Source organism: Sciurus carolinensis, unplaced genomic scaffold, assembly GCF_902686445.1.
Source record: "Sciurus carolinensis unplaced genomic scaffold, mSciCar1.2, whole genome shotgun sequence".
Classification (NCBI taxonomy): domain Eukaryota; kingdom Metazoa; phylum Chordata; class Mammalia; order Rodentia; family Sciuridae; genus Sciurus; species Sciurus carolinensis.
Window position 1 is genome coordinate 1 of NW_025920190.1, and position 21,826 is coordinate 21,826.

At 59.6% G+C, this 21,826-nt stretch overlaps 1 protein-coding gene across 8 annotated transcripts in view; it reads right to left on the reverse strand.

The window, feature by feature from the left end:
- Nucleotides 1-12: 12 nt before the first annotated feature.
- Cfap46 (cilia and flagella associated protein 46) overlaps nt 13-21,826 on the reverse strand; it is an 82,262-nt gene continuing 60,448 nt past the window's right edge. For 3 of the 8 annotated variants that reach the window (XM_047537873.1, XM_047537872.1, XM_047537879.1), the window contains 17 exons: nt 19,369-19,554; nt 18,487-18,675; nt 16,565-16,696; nt 16,313-16,492; nt 15,629-15,799; nt 9,888-9,985; nt 9,390-9,466; nt 8,812-8,942; nt 8,088-8,209; nt 7,362-7,441; nt 5,710-5,871; nt 3,140-3,210; nt 2,923-2,980; nt 2,807-2,851; nt 2,399-2,501; nt 1,699-1,811; nt 13-752 (listed from right to left, as the gene is read on the reverse strand). In XM_047537873.1, coding sequence (XP_047393829.1) covers nt 247-752; nt 1,699-1,811; nt 2,399-2,501; nt 2,807-2,851; nt 2,923-2,980; nt 3,140-3,210; nt 5,710-5,871; nt 7,362-7,441; nt 8,088-8,209; nt 8,812-8,942; nt 9,390-9,466; nt 9,888-9,985; nt 15,629-15,799; nt 16,313-16,492; nt 16,565-16,696; nt 18,487-18,675; nt 19,369-19,554 — 2,424 coding nt within the window. In that variant the 3' untranslated portion in view covers nt 13-246. Of the gene's footprint in view, nt 753-1,698; nt 1,812-2,398; nt 2,502-2,806; nt 2,852-2,922; nt 2,981-3,139; nt 3,211-5,709; nt 5,872-7,361; nt 7,442-8,087; nt 8,210-8,811; nt 8,943-9,303; nt 9,467-9,887; nt 9,986-15,628; nt 15,800-16,312; nt 16,493-16,564; nt 16,697-18,486; nt 18,676-19,368; nt 19,555-21,826 lie in introns of those variants that run through there. The other 5 variants (XM_047537877.1, XM_047537876.1, XM_047537874.1 and 2 more) reach the window with 5 other exon arrangements.

The following is a 21,826-nucleotide window of genomic DNA, read 5'->3' on the forward strand; positions in this document are numbered from 1 at the left end:
ACTCACTCTCCCACAGGAAGTTGGCCCGCAGCGCGTTGTCCTGCAGCGTTGTCGGCCACTGGTTGGACACAATGGTCTGGACCCCCACCAGGCTCAGCAGGACCGCAGTCTGGACGGGCTTCTCCAAGGACAGCTGCGAGGTGCTGTGGGGACCCAGCTCATGCAGCTGAGCCGAGACCAGCCCAGACCACACCAGCTGCTGCTGTGCATGTTGGGAATCATTTCATCCACCAAGTTCAGCACCGTTTAACAAAAATGGCATTTCTCTGTGTGGCCAAACCCTGGGTGGGACCTACAGCAGAAGCTGGCACTGTGGGTGAGGGCGGGATTCGCACTCAGCCACCCTGCCTGCCCCAGAGTGTGAGAAGGGGAAACGCTGGAGCCAGGCGTCCTCCCGGCGGCAGCCCCTCTGTCCTCCAGCCCACTGCAGCAGGCCCTGAAGCCTCGGTCAGGCCCCAGCCTCTGGAGCAGCCTCTTCCACCCCATCCCCAGGGCCTCGGCCAGCACAGGCAGGGAGCAGACCCGGGAACCTCGAGCTCCGGGGAGTTCCTTCCACGTGGGGTGCAGGAATGTCCATCCTGCTGCCTGGACTTGCCGGTGGGCGTCTCCACCACTGGGCACACCTGCGTCCCCCTCCCAGGCCCTGCTCATGGGCAGGGACACCAGGCACCTCTTGCTCTCCAAGACCTCTCTGTACCGCCGCAGGCTCTCGTAGGACCGCGTCAGGTGCAGCAGGACCATCATCTGGCACTCTGCAGGCACAGCAGGGCCAGCTCAGCCACGGCCTTGGCCTGTGCTGCCCAGGCACCGGGGAGATGGCAGAGACACTGACCATCAGTCTGAGGCTTGGACTTCCCATCCAACAGGCCTCCTCTGAGCCCCACTGACTACATCTGCTCCCTGCCCAGCAGCAGGGTCAGCCTCCTGGTGTGCTGGGCGCTTCTAGAGTTCCACACTGATGGGGGCATGGGCTGCACTAGTGCAGAGAGGACCCAGCTCTTGCCTGGGGCTCTCCCATGGGTCCTGGCCAAGCAGGCCACAGGAGAGGCCAGCTACAGGTGCTATGGCCTGTCTGCACCACTGGAGGGCTTTGAAGTCTGGGGACACGGAGGGTCTGGGAGGCGAGGCAGCCCTAGTACGTGAAGGATGATCTCTCACCCTGGCCAGGTGTGCCCACTGAAAAGGGCAGCTGGGCGTGGCTGCAGGACCCCCTGGATGCAAAGGGGCCGAGCGCCCACTTGCCCCTGAGGCCTGGCTGAGCAGGGCTTCGGGGACTGTCCCACAGGCAGAAGGTCCAGCTGTGCGGGGGAGAGGCCGCTCAGGGCAGCAGGTGCCCGGGGAGGCTGCTGCCTCCGCCAGGCCTGAGTGCAGGGTTTCTGCTGCACCCGCACAGGGAGTCAGGCCCTCCGAGAGGCCTGCTGGGACAAGGAATCCTCGTCTCCCGGTGCTGGCCCAGAGGCACAGGGGCTGGAAGGGTGGCCTTGGGCACCCTGTGGGGGGACAAGCACCAGGAGCCGGCTGTGCGGCCACACATGGGCCAGTGCGTCCTGGGAGGGCACGAGGGTCCCTGAAGGCCACCTGTGGGCGTGCCCAGCAGCTGTCCCACAGCTCCTCCAGGAGCAGGGCCTGCTGGCCTGCCGGGGGTTCACAGCCTGCCCGCGGGTCCTGGAGGAGTCCAGCGGTGGGGAGGGCACTCACCCTGCAGGTTCATGGCTGCCAGTCTGTCCGCTAATACGTGGGACAGGAAGCTCTCCATCCCATAGAAGAAGAAGCCTTTGCAGCTGCCCAGCACCTGCTCCCACTCTGCCTGGCTGCAGGGGTGGGCGAGAAGGGCCGCTGAGTGACCAAGTGCCTGGGGAGGCCGCCCAGGCGCGTCCTGGAGCAGGGTGTCCTCTCGGGGCCCAGCTGGTTTCATTTTCCCAGTGTCCGCGGTGGCTTCTCCCACCTGGACTCCCTCACCTCAGCAGGCAGGGTGGGCTCTGGAAAGTGCTAGAAGGGGCTTCCTGAACAGGCAAGCCCACGGGTCCTGGAGGACAGGTGGGCCAGGGTTCCCACCTTCTCTGCCCCATCCACACCACCGACAGTCGTGCAGGGGGCCTGTGGCACGGGGCAGACCCGCCTGGGGTCTGCTTGCTCCCTGCCTGCAGGTTGCTCCAGGAATGGGCCTTGGGGCTCAAGCCTTGTGGGACCCTGAGGTCACCTAGGGATGCTGCTGGGCCCCATCCTGGGGTGTGACCCTGGGGCTCCAGGCCCATTTGTAAAGTGGGCACCCATGCCCCCAGCTCTATGCCTGAGGCCTTTGCAGGACAGACCCGAGAGAGGAAGGGAGAGAAGGGCGATGTGGGGTGCAGCAGCGCCTCGACCAGTGGGACTGGCTGCTGGGAACCCCAGTCCCAACCTTGGAAAGTTCTGGTTCCCCAGATGGCCCAACCATCGCATAGTGTATGTTTCTTGGAATCTTTCCAAAATGTCCCGAGTCACGGAGACAGGAGCCACCATCTCTGCAGGGAGGATTGGAGGGAGACAAGGCTCAGGCTTTGTCCCTGGGGCTGCAGGGCCGGGCCCACGCCCTCTCACCTCCCTGCCTGGGGGTCAGATGGACGGTCAGCCCTGCCCTCCCTTGTGGAGAGGCTGCTGACACCAGTCTAGCAAGAGAGAGAGGGGGATTCACGCACGCACGCACGCACGCACGCACGCACGCACGGTCCAGAGAATCGCGATGTTCAGAGCAGCAAGAGGTCTCCAGAGGCCACCTGGGGTGTTTCCCAGGGGCTGGAGGAGCGCCGGTGGCCTGTGGAGCCCTCACCCATGGCGCCGATGCTCTGGACCTCATCGAAGGGGTCTACGACGACTGGGTCTCAGTCAAGGACAAGCAGGAGCACAGCCGGGGTCTCAGGCCCAGGAGCGCCCGTCAAAGGATACACTTGAAGCCGTCTGCGTCGATGGTGGTGCAGTCTGGGGGGATGACCCGGAGCATGCCCTGCAACCACAGATGCTCGCAGGGTCAGAGGGGCGGGCCGCGGGCGGCAGAGGCGGCAGTGCCCGGGACCGCGCCCCGCCCGCCCGCGCCCCGGCCTCTGCTTCCCGGCCTCCGCTCCCGGCCTCCGCTCCCCGGCCTCTGCTCCCGGCCTCGGCCTACCTTCATGCCCCTCTTTGCGGGGCTTTTCCTCTTGAAGTCTCTGCTTCTGCCTTCCTTTCTCATGCTGCCTTCTGTCGAGACAACAAGAGGAGGGCTGTGCCCGAGCACGCGGCAGGCAGCCCCCGAGCCGGTTTCGGCCGACTGTGCGCTGAATTTCATCTCAGCTGCGACACAGCAGCGAGCACAACTGGTTTTAGTTTCTGTGAAGCTGAAATAGCAACGATTTCTCAAAGGCAAGGCCTCACAGGGCTGGGAAAGGCCCTGGAGAAAGGACCAGTCTCCAAAGGCTTCCAGACCCGCCGGCCGGGCCTCTGCAGAGCACAGGAGACGCTCACCAGGCTGCCCAGGGTGCCCGGCCCTCGCAGGGCACAGAGCCCGCTGCGGGAGACGTGCAGCCATGTCCTTTCCACGGCCCTTGTGACTGGCCGATTCTTTTGGAGGCTCTGTGTGGACGGCTGTGTGCCTCCATAGCCACCGTCTTCCCTTCTCTACCGCCAGGCCCTTGGCTCCCTTGGTCTCCCTGGGCCTCCCAGACACAGTGGAGGTCTGGCCTGTCCTGACTTCTTAGGAGCTCCACCAAGGAGGGGGCTCAGCAGCCCCTACTGTGACCTGCCTCCCAGGCTGTAGAGCCACTCTGCCTTTCTCATGCAGATCTTGTGATTTCTAACCCCAGGTAGATTCCTGGGAGTGCAGAGGCTGGGCCACGCAGCAGGCCACGCTGGACTAGGGGTAGAACCCAGGGTCTCTACACTGAGCTACAGCCCCAGTCTTTCTATTTTTATTTTGAGACAGGGTCTCACTAAGTTGATGAGGCTGGCCTCCAACTTGGGATCCTCCTTCTTCAGCCTCCTGAGTCACTGGAATGACAAGTGTGTGCCATTGTGCCTGGCCTAAGTTTAACTTTTTAAGAAACTTTTCTATTCCACTGTTGTCCAGAGTGGTTGGGCCTTTTGTATTCCCACTGGCGATGAGTGAAGGTTCCAGACTCTCCACATGCTGGCCAATTCTTCATTACTTGCAGATTTCAATTCATCTTATTTGTCTTCTGTTTAACCCACCAGAACAAAGGGCACATGCTTGCTGGGCACAGCGGGCTGCTCCTGAACCTGCACCCTCTGTGCAGGGCCGGATCCAACCAACCAAGACAGGCCCTCCAGCCCACGGCTTCCCGTTGCTGAAGGCAGGCTCCTGGAGTGGCGGGGAGAGGAGTTTGCAGCGGCTTACTTCCCTCATCCTCAGGCCCTGCCGGGGGCCCCGACGACAAGCTCCCTTTTTGGTGCAGGCCCTGCCCCGCAGGGTGCCCTGGCAGCTGGTCCCATTTCCTGGCTACTCTGGCTGCGTGGGGCTCTCCTTGGATGCTCTGCCACCCACCCTCCTTGCAGGCAGCGGCTGTGGGCTGTGGGCCCTGCTCCTGCTGTCCTGGGGGCACTTGGCGTGGTTGGTCTTCTCAGTTCAGTGGAGTCTCCCGGTGGCCTTTGTGCTTCTCCCCCGGGCGCAAGGACCCGAGCCCGGGCGTGTTCGCTGTTCCCGCCTCTCTGGCCCTCGGCGTGAACTCCTTGGGTGTCTGCTTTCATCTGCGTTAGGGGCTGCTTGAGGGCTTCGACTTCTCAGAGTCACCTTCAAGTTCATCCCGGCACTTTCGCACGGTATGAGAACATTCCAGAACATTCCATTTTCTCCCTCTGAGCTTCGCTTCTGTTCTTGTCAGACATTGTACGTGTTAAAACCCCCACAGTCAGTATTAATTTCTGCTCTTTTGTTTTTAAGAGATCTTTAAGTGGGAAGAACTTAGACGTCTCTGTGTCCCATCTTTCTTCACTTCTGCTGCTGGGATCTTGCTCCTGCCCCTGGGGTCTCCATGCACTGAGGCACTGCTCACTCTCAGCGGGCCTCCACGGGGCCTCTGCAGGTCTCTGCAGCCTCTCCTCCTGGTCTCCTGCCCCCACTCCAGTACCTAGTATCCTGGATGCCCAGCTCCCTCTCTCCCACCCAGGACCCCTGGGCTCTCCCTGGTCGTCCTGGCCTTGCTTTGGCCTGAGACTCTCAGGCCTCCCTCTGTCATGGTCCATCTGGTTCGGTTGGAAGGGCAGATCTGGTCCTTGCTACGTCGCCTGCACGGAAGCAAAGCCGAGTCTCCTTATCTGGAGTGCGACGTGTGTGCCCAGGGGGCTCTTGTCCCAGGTACAGGCGAAGACCCTCACAGACCGGGAGGATCTGTGCAGCCAGCGCCAGCACCTCTGCATCCTGACTCCCCACTCTCCCCCTCCAAACCTGACGCTGTCCCCCTGGCTGCCCCTGCAGCGGCCGCCAGCGAGGCCAGGCCTCATCACAAGGCTGGCGAGCACTGCTTGTGGCGGCTGTGTGCAAAGCACTCCCTCCCCCAGGGTGGGCACCCGTGGCCCGGCTCAGGCAGCGGAGCCCTGGCTGTTCTGCGAACTCCCGGACGGCCAATGCCTTGACCAGGTTGCCACGGGGACCGGCACTTTGTGGCCGGAGTGCGAATCTCCGATCTGGACAGCACTTGGGACTCTTCCTTCCTGCCCGACGCAGCGGTGCCTGGCGGCTCTCACCTGCCTCCTCCCGGTGGAGGCGATGGCACAGCATCTGGAGGGAGAAGTCCCGCGACACGGAGGAGGCCGCCCCCTCGTGCAGCACGGAGAGTCCTTCCAGGGGCAGCTCTAGGAGGTGCTGGTCGGCCACCAAGATCACGCTGCTGGGGGCCTCGGGCTGAGCTGTAGGTGGGGAAAGGACAGAGGCTCCTGGGAAGGGCAGCCCGGCCAAGCTCCCGCCAAGTCCCAGCTTGCGGGCCTGGTGGGGCAGAGCCGAGCCTGGGGAAGGAGTCTGACCTCAGCCCGGCTTGCAGAGAGACAGGGCTGCGCAGGGCCAGGCCCCGGGCGGCCCCGGTTCCGACAGCAAGCCCGTGCTCACAGCTTGGGCCTGGAGAGAGCACCATCGTGGTGGCACCAGGGAGCATGGCTCCCTGCCTCGGGATCCCCCAAACACTCCTTTAGAGGCTCCTTGGAGGAAGGGCAGCATCACGCTGGTGACCCGAGACTGCGTCCCCGCAGGCTCCTGAGGAAGCACCTGCTCTTCTTGAGCGGGACGACTGAAACTGCACTGGATGCTTCTCACTTCCCAAAACTGCACTGGATGCTTCTCACTTCCCAAAACTGCACTGGATGCTTCTCACTTCCAAAAACTGCACTGGATGCTTCTCACTTCCCAAAACTGCACTGGATGCTTCTCACTTCCAAAAACTGCACTGGATGCTTCTCACTTCCCAAAACTGCACTGGATGCTTCTCACTTCCAAAAACTGCACTGGATGCTTCTCACTTCCAAAAACTGCACTGGATGCTTCTCACTTCCAAAACCAAGACGGGTTTGCTTGCAACGGAGCAGGACCCCTCCTATCTCAGAGCCGGAACCCCAGTAGAAGCTCAGCTCACGGCAGTGGCCTGCAGAGCGGAGCTCCGAGGTCCAGCCAAGAGTGAGGGGCCTGCCACCCACTGCTGGCCACCCAGGCCTGCATCCGCAGGTCTGATGCACTCACGGTTGGCAGCTCTCAGGACACTGGGACTCAGAGCGTCTTTCTGGCAGTGCCAGTGGCCACCCCTGTTCTCTGCTCAGTGATTCTTTGTGGGAGAGAGATGAGCAGACAAATGGACACCTGCAGGGCCAGGTCGTGAGCACAGCCTGATGCTCCCCAGGCAGAGGAACAAGTGGGCCTGCGTGAAATAGGGACAGGGCCCCAGACCAGCAGAGCCACTCAGGGTGTGGCAAGGATGGGGACGGGCCTCTCCCACTGCGCTCTCCAGGCGGGTGGACCACACCATCCTCACTAGGAGCGTCAGCGGGCCTGTCGCTCACTGGGGCCTGCCGCAGCCTCACTCAGGCTGCCATGGCCAAATGGACCTGCCGGCTGCTCAAGCGTCCAGGTCAGGCTCTTGGGCTGGTGGTGCCCCTCCCAGTACACTGTGCAGAGAGCCTTCCGGGGCTGTCCACTCACCCTGGGCACCCAGGGCCCTGGGGACCTCCAACTGGGGCCAGCAGATGCTGTGTGGGGTTCCTGACTCACCTCGACCCTCCCTGACAGGAGGGTGAGCCCCAGCCTGCCTTCCCTTCCCTGCACCATGGCCCACAGGCCTGCCCTGCCTCCAGATGCACCCAGCTCCTGGTGGTCCCGGGCCTGCCCTTCTCCCCTGCACCCCGGCTCCACGCACCTTGCAAGATAGACATTTTCCGTTCCTTCTCTTTGCCCTTTGGCTTCCCTGGGTCGGCCATAACCACGGGAATCTGGGTTCTGAAAGTCAAAGCTACGTATTCAGCCTTAAAAACCAGATGAAACCACAGAGGGAATGGAAGCATGGCCCTGCTGCCGGTGCCGGGCTCGGGGGGCAGGACTTCCTGGGCGGGCAGAGCGGGGCTGGGAGAGCTCTGTTCTCCTGGCAGTGTGCCCGTCCCCCCAGCCCCCGACTTCCTCCCAAATTAAACCCGAGGGGCCAGATTGCTCTCCCTGCCACACCCAGGTTGGGGCTCCCAGCGGGGCAAGGCCTCCCACCACATGCCAGGGGCTGCCCTGAAGGTGGACTGGCACGGTGCCCCTCTGCAGAGGCAGCAAGCTCCACAGGGCCGCTGCATCCGACCTGATCTCTGGAGAGCAAGATCCCAGGAGAGCAGCTCTCCATCTGGGCTACGCCCTCCGCGAGCCTGTCCGTGGGACTCCAGCGAGTTCCGGGGTTGGTGCTGGCTTCCAGGCGGTCTCTGCTGGACCTCACATTCCTGCCCCCAGAGCGTCTCCTGGGCCTTCCGGGAGGGTGCGCCCGGTGCCCTGCTGGCACGCCCTGCCCAGGGGAGGCCTGCGCCTGCCTCGCCCCGCCCTGCTCCTGGCCATGTGCCACCCGGGGAAGCAGCCAAGAGTGCTCAGCCACTGAAGGCCACGCGGGCACCTGGACTCTGGGAGGCCGAGCAGGGGGAAGAGCGGCTTCAGGTACTGCTCCATGGGTTCCAGGAGGCTGCTGATGCTCGGCGGGCTGGGGCCTCGCTCCTCAGCGGGCGGGCTGGCGGGCTCCTGCCTCGACCCAAACCACAGCCTGCCATCAGGAGGTGCCTCAGGGCCCCACCCACCCCGTCAGATGAGGGGGAGACCCACGGGAGGGGCCAGCTCCTGCCCCTCTGTACACGGCACAGTGGACGTGGGACCCAGCTCAGGTACATGGGTGGACCCTGCCCTGCAACACCCTCACCTCTCCCAGGTCCCCAGCACCCCACTCTGAATCCACCATGACACCCTGCTCCCCTCTAGTCTCTGTTGGTACCAAGGAGGGTCCCACCTGAGAGGACAGGCCCAGGTGAGGTGACACTGTGTTCTCCAGAGCAGGGACTCCTCCCTCAGGGGTCAGACTTGGTCACAGGATTCAAGAAAGAGCCCTCAACACAACCTGGGTAGAGCTTGACCCCTGCTAACTGGGTTCTGGCCCAGTGTCTGCCCGTCCTACTCTGGGTCCCTGGCTCTCTGACCTGGGGCTTCAGTCACCTGGGTTCTGGCCCAGTGCCTGCTCATCCCACCTTGGGGCCCTGAGACTCCCACCTGGGACCTCAGTCACCTGGGTTCTGGCCTAGTGCCTGCCTGTCCCACCTCTGGGGCCCTGGATCTCTGACCTGGGGCCTCACCATGCCTGGGTTCTGGGTGGTGTCCTCACTGTACACCTGGTCCTGGATCTGCTCCTGGTACTGCTGGGCACTGGCCAACAGGTCTGAGAGGGCAGCTGGACTCACAGTCACTCGAATGACCTTGCAGTGGCCTGTGGAGACACAGACACACCCACAGTCCCCATCCTGGGCTGAGCAGAGTCCCTGGGAGTGCAAGGAGAGTCCCTGGGAGTGCAAGGAGAGTCCCTGGGAGTGCAAGGAAGGCAGGTTTGTAAAAGTACTTGGGAAGGGTCCCTGGCAGGCCCTAGCCCAGGCTGCCGTCCCCAGAGGGCTTCCTCCTAGTGGTGGCTGCAGAAGGGGCAAGGCTGGGGTGCTCAGGGGAGAGGGGACAACAGGTGGTGGGTGGCTTTGGGTGCTGCAGGGAGAGCAGAGCCGGTGGAAATCCTGGGCCCCTCCTCCTTGCATGTCTTGGTCTCCACAGGCCTCCCCCATTGGGCACCCGGTGGCAGGTACCTCTGGAATTCGAAGGTCTGCAGCCCGCAGTGCCCGGCTGGCCCCCGCCCACAGTCCCGGGAAGCACTCTTTCAATGCACACTCACCGCCCACTTCCTGCACCTTCCCCTTGGCTGTGGGCTGGGACTTGGGTCTCTCGTAGGCAGCGCCATACAGCCGGGTTCTGGGGGGGACACAGGGGCACAGGTGAGTCCCCAGAGGAGATGGGGGTCAAGTATCGTGGGTCCTGGGGAACCAGATGGGGACAATTCTGCAACCACACACCCCGCCAGGTGCGCTCCCCAGGTGTGAGTGGCAGGCAGAGGCTGGGTCTAGGGCTGGCATCAGAGGGGTGCAACGGTGCCTGGGTGCCTGTCAATCTGTCACACTGGTCCTCCTGCCACTGGGGGGGCTCTGTCCAGACCAGCAGGCTGCCCAGCTGCCCAGCTCTCTGCTCCACTTCCTCAGTGACCTCAGATCCTCACATCTAGGCCCACTCAGAAAGACCCCTCAGAGAAGGGCACCCATGTCCTCTACTGCACGTGGGCAGCCCTGGCTGGGTCCACACCTCCCCAGGGGGCGTCTCCACAGGAACAAGGCCTCACCTGTCTTGTGAATGGTGCAGAAAGAGGACTCGGAAGGTGGGCGGAATCTCATGCAGGAAGTTGAAGTGCTGCTCCGTGACACTGAGGTTCTGCCAGGCCTGTGTGACAGACGGGAAGCAATGGACGTGCTGAGGGCCTGGGGCCAGTTTCCGTGGCTTTTCCATGAGAATTGACCGCAGCAGTGGGGGTCCTGCAGCACTGGTCTAGGAGTCCTTCCCAGGAGTGGTCCCCTGCTGGGAATGACTCATGACCACCACCACAAGGGGGTCTGCAGCAGGAAAAGCCACTGGCTAGTTAAAAATGTCCTGTTCTGTCCATTTGTTGCTGTGAGAAACTGGATCTGCACAAACATCCAAACCACACACAGAGTACTCACCAGAACCTGTCCTCCATCCTGCCTCCCGCACCACACACAGGCGCGTGCACGTGCAGACGCACAGACTCACCAGACGCGCATGTGTGGACACACAGTTGTCCCTGATGCCCTGGAGGAGCCTTCCCTTGCCCAGCTTGGGGAGGCTCTGTGGGGCCCTGGGCTGTGGTCAGGGGTGGCTTCTGCCATTGCGCCCTGAGGGTCCTGAGTGACAAAGACTCTGTGCATACTGTGGGCTTCTCCCTGCAGTGACAGATGTGCAGCCCTGGCAGGTAGGGGCTGGGCAGCCTGTCCTCTGTGTGAGCAGCCCTCCCTAGTCCCGCCGTGAATGCTTAGCTTCAGGCCCAAACGTTCCCAGTCATGCCACAGAAAGCCCACCTGAAGACACGGTGGCTCTTTCCCCAAGGGCCATGTCCATGGCCAGTGAACAGACAGTTTGGCTGGCCTCACTGGCTGGCCCTTCCCCAGGGGTTTGTGAGCAGACGTCTGATGGCCCAGGCTGGCTTCTCTGCGCGCCTCTGGCCCCTTTGTCCATTGGTTCACGTTCAGCAACCCTCGGGGGTCAGTCCTCTTTGCCGCCCCATCTGTGAGTGCCCTGGGTGTCTGGGAGCTGTCCCTTTGTGACGCCATGAGTGCCACCGTGAGGAGCAGTCCAGCATGCGTTCTCAGGAGCACGCGAAGCACTTCTGTAGAGCCCGGAACCAGCAGAACTGCTGGGAGCTGCTGGTCAAGGACACTCCGCTGCTGTGGACCTGCCCGTTTTCCAGGGGGATTATGGTGCCACCCTCAGCTCCATCCTGACCTAGGGCCACCACCACAGGCCAGCCTCCCGTTTTTTACTTAGCCTCCCACTTTTTACTTAGCCATTCTGGTGGGCGTCTGTTGCTATCTGATATGGTTTTAAATTTTGCATTTCCTTGAAAACTAATGAACTCAAACATATTAAAAATGTAACTGGGCCTGCGAGTACCTTCTTCCCTTCTACTGAGTGTTCGTCTTGTTAAGAAGGGATGCAGGCCCTTCACCAGGCAGGGAAGGACCTAGCCAGTAGTGCTCCCCATGACTTCCGTGTCCCACTCCACGGCCCCGTGGAGCCTCCTCTTCAGTGCACAGCACGATCACTTCCCCCACCAGGGAAGGAGCTCCACCCTCCCAGAGGTGGGACCTGGCAGCTGCGGCCTCCCCACAAGGGGAAACCATGAGGGCAAGAGTGGCAACTCTGTGGCTCAGCTGTTGGGTATTTGTGACACATGGCCAGTCGGGTTATCCTTGCTGACTAAAGCTCAGGGGAACAAAGATAGGACAGCAGATGAAGGAAAAAATGATGTCCTTTGCCCACACAGAGGAAGGGCAGCTTAATACTTTGAGCCTCCAACCCCTGCACATGGGACCTCTCTCCATGTTCTCATTTGTCCTCATCCGTGAACGTGGGACCTCTCTCCATGTTCTCATTTGTCCTCATCCGTGAACGTGGGACCTCTCTCCATGTTCTCATCTGTCCTCATCCGTGAACATGGGACCTCTCTCCATTTGCCAGTGCTTCTTTCATTTCTTCTGATGGGGTTTGTGGTTTCATTGTCTAGATTCTGAGTATATTCTTACATTTTTCCCTAGGTATTCACTTTTCATTTTTGTTTTTGATGTTACTAAGAATGGTACCATTTACACAATTTCCATTTTATACTTGTTTGTAACTGGCATATAAAAACACAAGGAATGTTGGCAGACTAATACCTTGTACTGTTTAACAGAGTTGGTTGCTTTTCATGCTAATTCTGATAATCTATAGCTTCTTTATGGTATTCTAGGCTCACCATCATATTGACCATGGGTTCTATTTTTTGCTCTTCTGTCAGAATATTTTCTATTTTTAATCTCACTTTGGAGCATTATTTTTTTTTAGGAACAGTTCCATTTTGTTCAGTTTCCAAGTGTATTGGGGCGAGGTGGTACATATCCCTTTATCCCTTTGGTGTCTGCAGGGTCTTGGTGCCTTGTCTTTATGTTGCTGATATTGGAAATGCACGTTTTCTGTTCTTTTCCTTTAATGGGTCTGTGTTTACCAGTCTTACTGTCCTCCTCTCAGGAGCCAGTTCTGCAGCTGTTGGTTTCCTCTGCTCCACAGGCATGCATTGCTTCTGCCTCAGCTCACCTGTTCCCTTCCTGCTCTGTTGACCTGGCTACTGGCTGGCCAGCTTCTTGGAACCAAGCCTAGGTCTGTCTTCTGGCTCTCTTCTCTTATTCCAGGGGCATCTTTCCTCCTCTGTTTTGGCCAAGTCTCAGAAGCCTGGTGGGAGCGTTTAGTTCTCTGGGTCTGTTTAAGTGTGTTCAGACTCCACTGTGATTTCTTGCTGACGCTTGGGTGGTTCTGAGTGTGCTGTCTGATTTCAAGGCGATCTTGCTGTTCACAGGCCTCATCTGTTACTGACTTCTAGTCTGATGGGTGCTGGGACCCCAGTCCCCTGGGATTTGCTAAAGCTGTGTGACCCAGCGCTGGTGGGTTTGGTGGACATTCTGCTCACTTGGGCATCAGTCGGGCAGCACGCTCTGGCGGTCACCAGACCAAGGCCACCCGGGCCCCTGCACAGGCTCTGGCTTTCCATCTACCTGACCCCCAGCGACTGAGACAGTGTGAAGTATTCCACTAGGACTGTGGGTTTGCCTATGACTCCTTTTATTTCTGCCCATGTTTGGTGTATTTCAGAACCACAGCACTTGCAACTCCAAGTTGGGTTGGTCCCTGGGCCAGTAATGCACAATCCAACATCTGTTAGCTTTCATCTGATTAGTGTTTTCAGGATTTGTGTGTTTTACTCCCAACATTTCTGTGTCCTTATATGTAAAATGCCTATTTTAAACAATGTACAGATACATTTTCTTTCTCTCTTTTTTCTTTTCTTAAAATCAGACTGAACCTAGGATTCTCTACCACTGAGTTAGACCCTGAACCCTTTTTTATTCTGCGACAGGATCGTGCTGAGTTACCCAGGCTGGCCTGAGTTTGCAACCCTCCTGGCTCGGCCTCCCCGGCGCTGGATGACAGGCGGTGCCTGGCTTTGTTTCTCTTATCCAATCTATCCTGCCTCTGACTTGAGTGTCTATTCAATTTCTATTGTGACTACCTGTATGTCAGGTTCGTTTCTACTATTGAGCTCTTCCCCGTCTCCGGGGACCAACTCTCACATTTCTTACTTGCCTTCTTCTGGACTGATGAAGCACTCTTGTTGTTCTCTTGTGCTGACCTGTCCCCCCTGCGGGGCACAGCAGCTGTCTGTGCTGGCTTTGCAGGGTGGTGGCCAGCGTCGCAGACTCTCTGCTCTTCTTGGCTATGCATCTCCCACTTTAGCCACAGCACTTCGCCCTTACCTGGTCTCCATCCTTTCTCACCTGTTTCTGGTTCTGACTGGGGTACATTCCCTCTCCTGAGCCTCCTCCTTTCAGCTTTTCTTGTTATGAAGTGTGAAATTACCTTTTTTTAAATCTAAAAAAATACCCTTATTTGCCTTGATTTTGAACCTTCATATTCAAGGTCGGCAACTCTTCTTGGACATTTGTGTGCAGGACTCTGGCTGCCTGAAGACTGTCTCTGTGTACTTGGCTCTCACGTGCCCAGGGAGATTTTCTGGTGTCATCCTGTGTTGATTGGGGTTGGTTGGGGTCCTGGAGACCATGCTCCTCAGCACCAAAGGCTCTTGACCTCCAGCCCGTGCACCTGTCCACTCTCACGAGGATGCAGAGTGAGCACGTGCTTGGCCTTCTGAAAGTCCCGTCTCTCACCACCTCTGTCCCCCTGGCCTCCTCTCCTTTTGCGCAATTTCCCATCTGTAGTCCAGCTTCAGGTCCAAGCTGAGACTGGCACAATTTCCCTAAAACCTGAGCATCTGACTCGATTTGTGGTGGCCTCTGTAGATGCTCATGGGGCCACTGCTTGTACCTGTGGTCTCCACTGAGTGTCCTGGGTCACTGCCTTCCGGAAGTTGTTGGGTGAACTCCAGGAAGCCCAGAACACCACTGGTGTCTCATGGCCCGTGGGTCCCACAGTAGGTCTCCACCCTGGTGGCTGCATCAAGGTCCACACCTGGCCCACACTCTTTACTGAGTCCATCCCAGTCACCGAGGGACTGAGTGACTGACTGAGGAGGGACAGTCTTCTCCCTTTCTGGCTGCCATTCCAGCTTAGCTAGCTCTTGCTGTTGCCACCACTAGGACCACGCTCTGGCTTTGTGGGGGTGGTGGCCATTGACTGGCCTTGGACCCGACTCCCGCAGCTCTGCCCAGGCTGTGCTCAGAGGAGGAGGTTAGAGCACAGGTGGCAGCCCGGGCTCAGCCCCGCACTGGGTGAGAGACCACACTGGGTGCAGAGACCGCCCACCTTCCTCAGGAGGTGAGCACCACCTAGTCCCCAGCCACAGGGCCCAACTGGCAGCAGCAGCTGGTTGGGGACACTGCCTGCCTGGTGTGTCCCTTGGTGTCTGTGCACTTGTTCTCATTCCCACGTGGCGTGTGTCCCCGTAGCTCTTCCTCCAGGTCTAGCCTCCGGGTTGGACACTTTCCCTGCCTTCAGGACTGGGCCAGCCTCAGACCTCCAGCCTCTGTTCCTCTGTCCTCCCTCCTGAGACCAACAGAGACTGAGTTTCCATTTTGGGGTTAAAGCACTGGTTCTTGGAAGGAAGATTGGCTCCCATTGGTGACACCTAGAGATGTAGTCACAGTGGGGACAGGGGTGGGAATGTCCCTGTCCTCGCTGGGGTGGGGAAGCACAGTGCCCAACATCCTACAGGGCACAGGAGGCAGCCCTGACCCCTCAACGGAGAAAGATCCAGTGCCAAGTGTCCTAAGAAGCCCTGATGGAGGGACCAGGAAGCGGTCAGTAGGAAAAGGAGAGGAGGAGCCTGGGATACGTGCTCCCCTCTGGCTTTCAGGATGGGTGGAAGTTCACCTTTTCCCTTTCAGCGCTCTGGTTCACCTGCCAGTGCGAGTGAAAGAAAGGCAGCTGCCACCCCCCTCTGCTGGTGCCCCTCGGACAGGCCACCGCAGGCGTCAGAGGAAGTGCGGTGCCCTCAGACCCCGGGCGGAGCACCCTCAGGAAGGTCTTCCCAGGCCCAAATCTTGCAGCCACCTGCAGAGTGAGGGGCCACCGTCCCACAAGCACAGAAGGCAACAAGGCTCAGAAAGGAGAGCGGCCTCCCAAGCTGCACAGCCGGAAGGGGCGAGCAGGACCTGGACAGGAGCCTGCGTGACCTAAAGCTGCTCCTCTGCCCTGGGGCAGATGGGAGTGGAGGTCAGCAGGGCCTGCAGTGGTGGTCCTGGGGAGGGAGGGTGGTCTGCAACAGGCCAGGAAGGTGCCTGGGTGCTGTGGTGGTCTCACCTTGGAGATGGTGGCCAGCCTCTGCACCACGCTGGTGAACAGGCTGGTGGAAGTCTTGTCTTGCAGCTTCAGCTGGTGCTGGAGCTGCAGCAGAGCCGCCAGCTGTGAGCTGCTGGTGTCAGCCGTGGCTGTGGACAGGACACTCCGCATCATCTCGGAGGCCGAGCAGCTCTGCAACAGACCAGGAAGGTGCCCGGGTGCTGTGGTGGTCCCGGGGAGGGAGGGTGGTCTGCAACAGACCAGGAAGGTGCCCGGGTGCAGTGGTGGTCCCGGGGAGGGAGGGTGGTCTGCAACAGACCAGGAAGGTGCCTGGGTGCAGTGGTGGTCCCAGGGAGGGAGGGCTGGTGGGGCTGCGTGGCCATGCCCCTGGACAGCCCTGCCTCCCTTGGCCACACTTGCTCCCTGCGCTGGGCCTCCGTGAACACTGGCCTCACTGCTGGTGCCTGTGCTCGCCCACTGTGGGGACGGGTGAGCTCAGGAACCTGTGCTCACTCTGAGCCGCGGAACCTTGGCTGGACTGGGGCTCACAGCACGGCCCCACCTCCTTCCAGCGCCGTGGCCAGGCCATGGCCCACAGCTCTCCTCTCTAGTGAGCCCATTCCCACAGTCATGGCCCAGTGGGCGGCCCTGGTGCTTGGGCCTCCCTCCTCACCCTGAGCTCAGGCACACAGGGCAGAGCCGTACCTGAGACAGAGTCAGGAACTGGCAGGTGGCCAAAGGGTCCAGGGTGCCAATGCATTCCACCATCTCCAGGCTGGCAGAGGCTGCGATGCCCAGGAGGCCCCTGTCCAGGGCCACCTGCAGGCACTGCAGCAGCACCTCGGAGGTCTGGGCCAGGTACCTCTGGGCTAGCGCCATCCGTCTCTGCAGGTGGGAAGGGTTCAGGCTCAGCGGCTGAGCCGGCAGAGGCCACTGGGGGGCAGCAGCAGCAAGTACCTTCAGCTCCTCGCCCTTCCGGCTGTCCTCGGCCGGGGCTCGGAAGGCTGGCAGGTCCCTGAGGGAGGCCTTGGCACTCTTGTTCTCCGCTTCTTGCTCTAGAGACCGGAGCCTGCTCAGCTTGGCGCCCACCTACAAAGCACACAGCGCGAGTCAGAGGGCACCGTGAATTCCTGCTCAGTCCACCTACATGGGCCCCAGGGGGTGCTACAGGCCATGATCTGGCCAGGTGGGTTTAGTGGACTCGGAAGGGTTTGGGCCTGAGAGCCTGAGCTGATTTCCAGTTGACAGCGGGGGCGGGGCGGGGGGTGCTGGAAGGAAGCAGCAGGAGCCCTGGTCTTGGGACAGTGGCATCCTGGGGTCACTTCTGACCAGTCATCGAGAGCCCGTTGGCACTGCAGCACCAAGCTGGAGCCGGCACCCACCGGGCCATTGAACTGGGCGCTCAATCTGGTCAGAAAGCAAGCAGAAGGAAGGGAAGGGAAGGGCAGGTGGAGGGACCGCAGTCAGAACTGGGCTGAGGGGAGCCCTGGGTGTGTGGGGTCCCCAGGCCACAGTCCTAGAGAAATGCTTCAGTGTCTCAGTCGCTGGGGGTCAGGTAGATGGAAAGCCAGAGCCTGTGCAGGGGCCCGGGTGGCCTTGGTCTGGTGACCGCCAGAGCGTGCTGCCCGACTGATGCCCAAGTGAGCAGAATGTCCACCAAACCCACCAGCGCTGGGTCACACAGCTTCAGCAAATCCCAGGGGACTGGGGTCCCAGCACCCATCAGACTAGAAGTCAGTAACAGATGAGGCCTGTGAACAGCAAGATCGCTTTGAAATCAGACAGCACACTCAGAACCACCCAAGCGTCAGCAAGAAATCACAGTGGAGTCTGAACACACTTAAACAGACCCAGAGAGCTAAACGCTCCCACCGGCTTCTGAGACTTGGCCAAAACAGAGGAGGAAGATGTCCCTGGAATAAGAGAAGAGAGCCGGAAGACAGACCTAGGCTTGGTTTCAAGAAGCTGGCCAGCCAGTAGCCAGGTCTAAGGAGAAAGGAACAGGTGAGCTGAGGCAGAGGCCAGCGAGGTCGGGCTGGGGTGGAGAGGAACCCTTCAGGGAGGCCTCGTGGCCCCGTGTGGGCCGATGCACTCTGGAAGTGGCCTCTCCTGGCCAGGGTGACCAGCACCCTCTCACCATGAGACTCGCACTCGGTTTCACACGCATGGGATCCAGAGCCACTGGCAGATGCTCACAGACACTGGTGGTGTGGAGGCCCCAGCTCAGTCGGCTTGGCCTAGGGCCACCCAGGCCTCCTGGCCTCCCGCCAGGAACTGCTCTTATACACAGCGTGGTGGGTGCAGCTGCGTCTCTGGGTGGGGGAGGTGTGCTGAAGGCGCGGGCGCTGGGAGGTCCTGCTGTCCCTGGGCCGTTGCCTTCCTGGAGGAGCCGCCACCCCAGTCCCCAGGGTGCCCAGTCCCCTGGGTGGCCACTCGGGCTTGCAGAGGCTCTCTGATGAGGGTCCTGAGTGTGCTGGCTGATGCCACCAAAGCACCAGCCCTGTGGAGCAGCGTTGCCTGGGCCCTGGGGAAGGGCGACCCTGGCGGCGTGCAGTCCTCACACACCTCAGAGGTGCCAGGGTGCACTGAGCTTTGGTTTGGCTCCCAGGGTGTGTGGGTGGGGGGCAGGGGCGCTGGGCAGTGGCTTATGCTGCTGCGGTTAGGACGGCCGGAGGGGCCAGGAGGCTGGTGGCTTTCTGAAGCTCCCCGTGACCTGTGCACGTCCAGTCAAGGGCCACCGTGGTGGGGAGCTGCCAGGCGGGCCCTCCGAGGTCCACCCCCAGGCCCCTGTGGAGATCGGCCGTCTAGGCCTCCCGCCGTCCTCTTTAGGCAGAGGTGGCAGCGGGCGCACAGCCTGGGTTAGAAGCAGGAGCACCTACCAAGAGGCCCTCCTCCCAGCAGGAGGAGGGGCGCAGGGGGTCTGCCTGCATGGCCAGCAGGTGCAGGGCCCTCCCGGCCAGGCCCAGGAGCTGCGCGCGGATCTCCACACAGCCTGCGCTCAGAGGCTGCAGGCTCTCCAGCTGTGCCAGCGCCGTGTGGGCCAGGGTCCGCTTCAGGGTGAAGCATTGCTTCAGGGAGACAAGGGGCATCGTCAGGACCAGGGCCTGCCACGGCCGCCCACCCGCCCGCCAGCCCCTAGGGCGGCCCTGGGAGGTGGGGTGGGGGCCTCCTTAGGTGTGGGGAGGCCAAGGAGGTCTGTGAGTCTACTGGGAGCTCCCTGGTACATCCAGTTCAATCAGGACTGTCTGGTTCATTTGTATTCATGTCAAATCGGTTTGATTCACGTTTCATGGCATCTTAGCAAATATAAGATGGAAGGGTATACATTCCTTCCCAATACTCCACATATTCAATTCATTGTTTTGTCGCCTTTGTGGTGCTGGGACGGAACCAGGGCCATGCGCTGCTGGGCGAGCACCCTGCCCCTGAGCCACACCCCCGCCTGCAGCAGGTCTTTCCAGCACGGCTCTCGGCCCTCGCTGCAGCTGCTGGTACTCAGGAGAGCACAGTGCGCTGTGGCTCAGTCCCAAGACCCGGAGGAGAGCTGTGGGGTGGTGCGGGAGCACGCTGCTCGCTCGCCAGGTGAGCCCCGGGACCCCACGACATTGCTCTTCCCTAGGCTGGAAGCTCACAGCCACGTGGGGTGCTGAGGCAGGGTGCGCAGGGGTCCCCACCGCAGCCAAGGGCACCCGGGTATGACTGGCCCAGAGGGCGGCCCCCCCAGGCAGCCCCAGGAGAGGGTGTGGGACTGCAGCGGTCACCAGGCCGATGGACGTGCCCTCGCTGGTGCTCCGCAGGTAGCTCTGCAGCAGCTTCTCCAGGGACGGCTGCTCCAGCTGCGCCAGCCCCTCCTCCCACAGGAGCTGCAGCAGGTCCAGCGCCACCTCCACCAGGCCGAGCCTGAGCCGGGCCAGCTTCCTCATCAGAGGGGTGTTGACGTTCTGCAGCTGCCACAGGCGCGGGCGTCAGGGTGGGCCGGCTCTGCCACCCGAGCCCACCTTTTACCAGTGCCGAGAGAACCCCAAGGCCTGTGCGGCACACGCCCCGCCCGCCCTTCCCGCCCCTGGCCCCGGCCGCCACACGCCTCCCAGCACCCCCTGGGGCTCCGTGAGCGGCAGCTGCACAGCCCAAGGTCTGGCCGTGGGCTCACACGGCGGGCGGGCACCTTCACTCTGGCCTCTCGTGTGTTCCGGGTCTCTCCACGCTGTGGCCACATGCTTGCCACTTTCAGAGTGGGCTGACCCTGCTGTGCGGGCTAGTAGAACCCAGCTGCCATGAGCATCGGGAAAGGAGGACCTACCTGGGGTGGGGCCACCCTGAGGCCTGAATCTCGCTCCTCTCAGGACTTCCAGAAGCTTCCCAAAGCAGCCCTAGGCTCACATTCCCCAGCTTGCGGCTCCAGCCTCACACTCCTGCCCACACTTGGGGTAGTCAGGCTTTGAAATGGCAACCACCCTTACAGGTGCCGGGGCAGCGGGGCAGGTACAACTGTAATCCCAGCAACTCGGGAGGCTGAGACTGAAGGGTTGCGAATTTGAGGCTGGCAATTTAGTGAGGTTCTCAGCTACTTAGTGAGACCCTGACTCAAAAAAAATTTAAAAAGGAATGGGGGTGTGACTGAGTGGTAAACTGCCTCTGGGTTCAATGCCTAGTAACTCCTCATCCACCCAGAAAAGTCTGCCAAATCTGAGGTCACAGAGGCGCTTCCTGTGGTCTTTGGACGCTTCACGGCTTCAGGTCTTCTGGCTAGGACTACAACCATTTTGAGCTGTCGTACAGGGTGGGAGGTAGCCCCTGGGCCCAGCAGTTTTCCCAGCACCATGTGCTGCAGCTCCCCTGCGGGGAACCAGGCTCCTGTGTGCGCGCCTACTTCCGGATTCTGCTCTATTGATCTGTTTGCCTGCGTTTGCACTAAAAACACACTCTCGATTCTCTATAATAGGACTTGAAATCAAGTAGCATTAGATGTCTAATACTGTTCTCTTCCAAAGTCGTGTTGGTTGGGTAAGGCCTTTTGCCTTCCCATATGAGATCTAGAATCCCTCTATTTCCATTAAAAGTCCTGCAGTTAAACGCAGGAGGATCTGACAGCTTGACAGTTGACTTCTGCTCCTTGAACAAGAGTGGCTCTTCATTTACTTAGGTCTTTTAATTTCTCTCAACAATGCTTTGTAGTCCTCAGGATGCAAACTTTCACATTTTGGGGGTCAAATTTCATTTATTATGCTACCCTGAATGATACAGTTTTTGGATTTTTATGACCCGATTGATGGTTCCTAGTGTACAGAAATATAGAATTGATTTTTGCATATTGTTCTTGTATCTCGTGACCTGATTAAACTCTTTTGTTAGTTTTAATTCAATTTGTTCATGAGCTTTAATTCAGCTTTACAAGTAGCTTTAATGTTTATTGGTACAGTGCAAATAACTTTCTATGTGATCATGTTATCTGCAAACTTCTTCCTGTCCCAGCTGATCCTTTCTATCTCTGACTGCATCATCTAGACTTTCCTGAGCGATGCTGGAGAAAGGTGGTAGGACGACACTTCCTGGAATCAGTCCTCGTAGAGGAAGTGAACGCTCAGTCTTTTGCCAAGAAGAATGAGTTTAGCTCTAGTCTGTTAATAGATGTCCTTCCTTGGGTTGAGGAACTTCCCCTTTTCTGTTTGTGGATGTTGTTTTTTTTTGTCAAACAATACTCCTGTGTCACGTGGACACAGTTCAAAAATATGGTGAACCACATTGATTTTTTGAATGTAAAATTGTTCCTGAGATAGACATAACTTGGTCACAGTGTATCATCTTTCTTATATATTGTTGGATTTAATTTTCTCAATTTTCGTTCAGGATTTTTGTACTTATATTCATGAGAAGTACTGGTCTATAGTTCTTTGTTTGTCATGTCGTTGTCTTATTTTGGAATCAGGGCAATACCAGTCTCATAGAAAAGTTGGATGTGTGCCCTCTTTTTCACCTTTCTAGAGAGATCTGTGAAGAGCTGGTATTATTTTTCTTGTCCTTTTAGAGGTAGAATTCACCTGTGAAGCCCCTGGGCCGGCTGCTCTCCAGGCGCGGGCTCTCCCTCGCAGCTGGATTCCTTGGTTCAGAGTGTCCCTCACCTCGCCTTCCGGGGGCTTTGGTGGGTCATGCTTCCAGGGTTCGCCCTCCTCACTGAGCGGCGAGTTCAGGACAGTCCCTTCCTGTCCTCTCACCATCTGT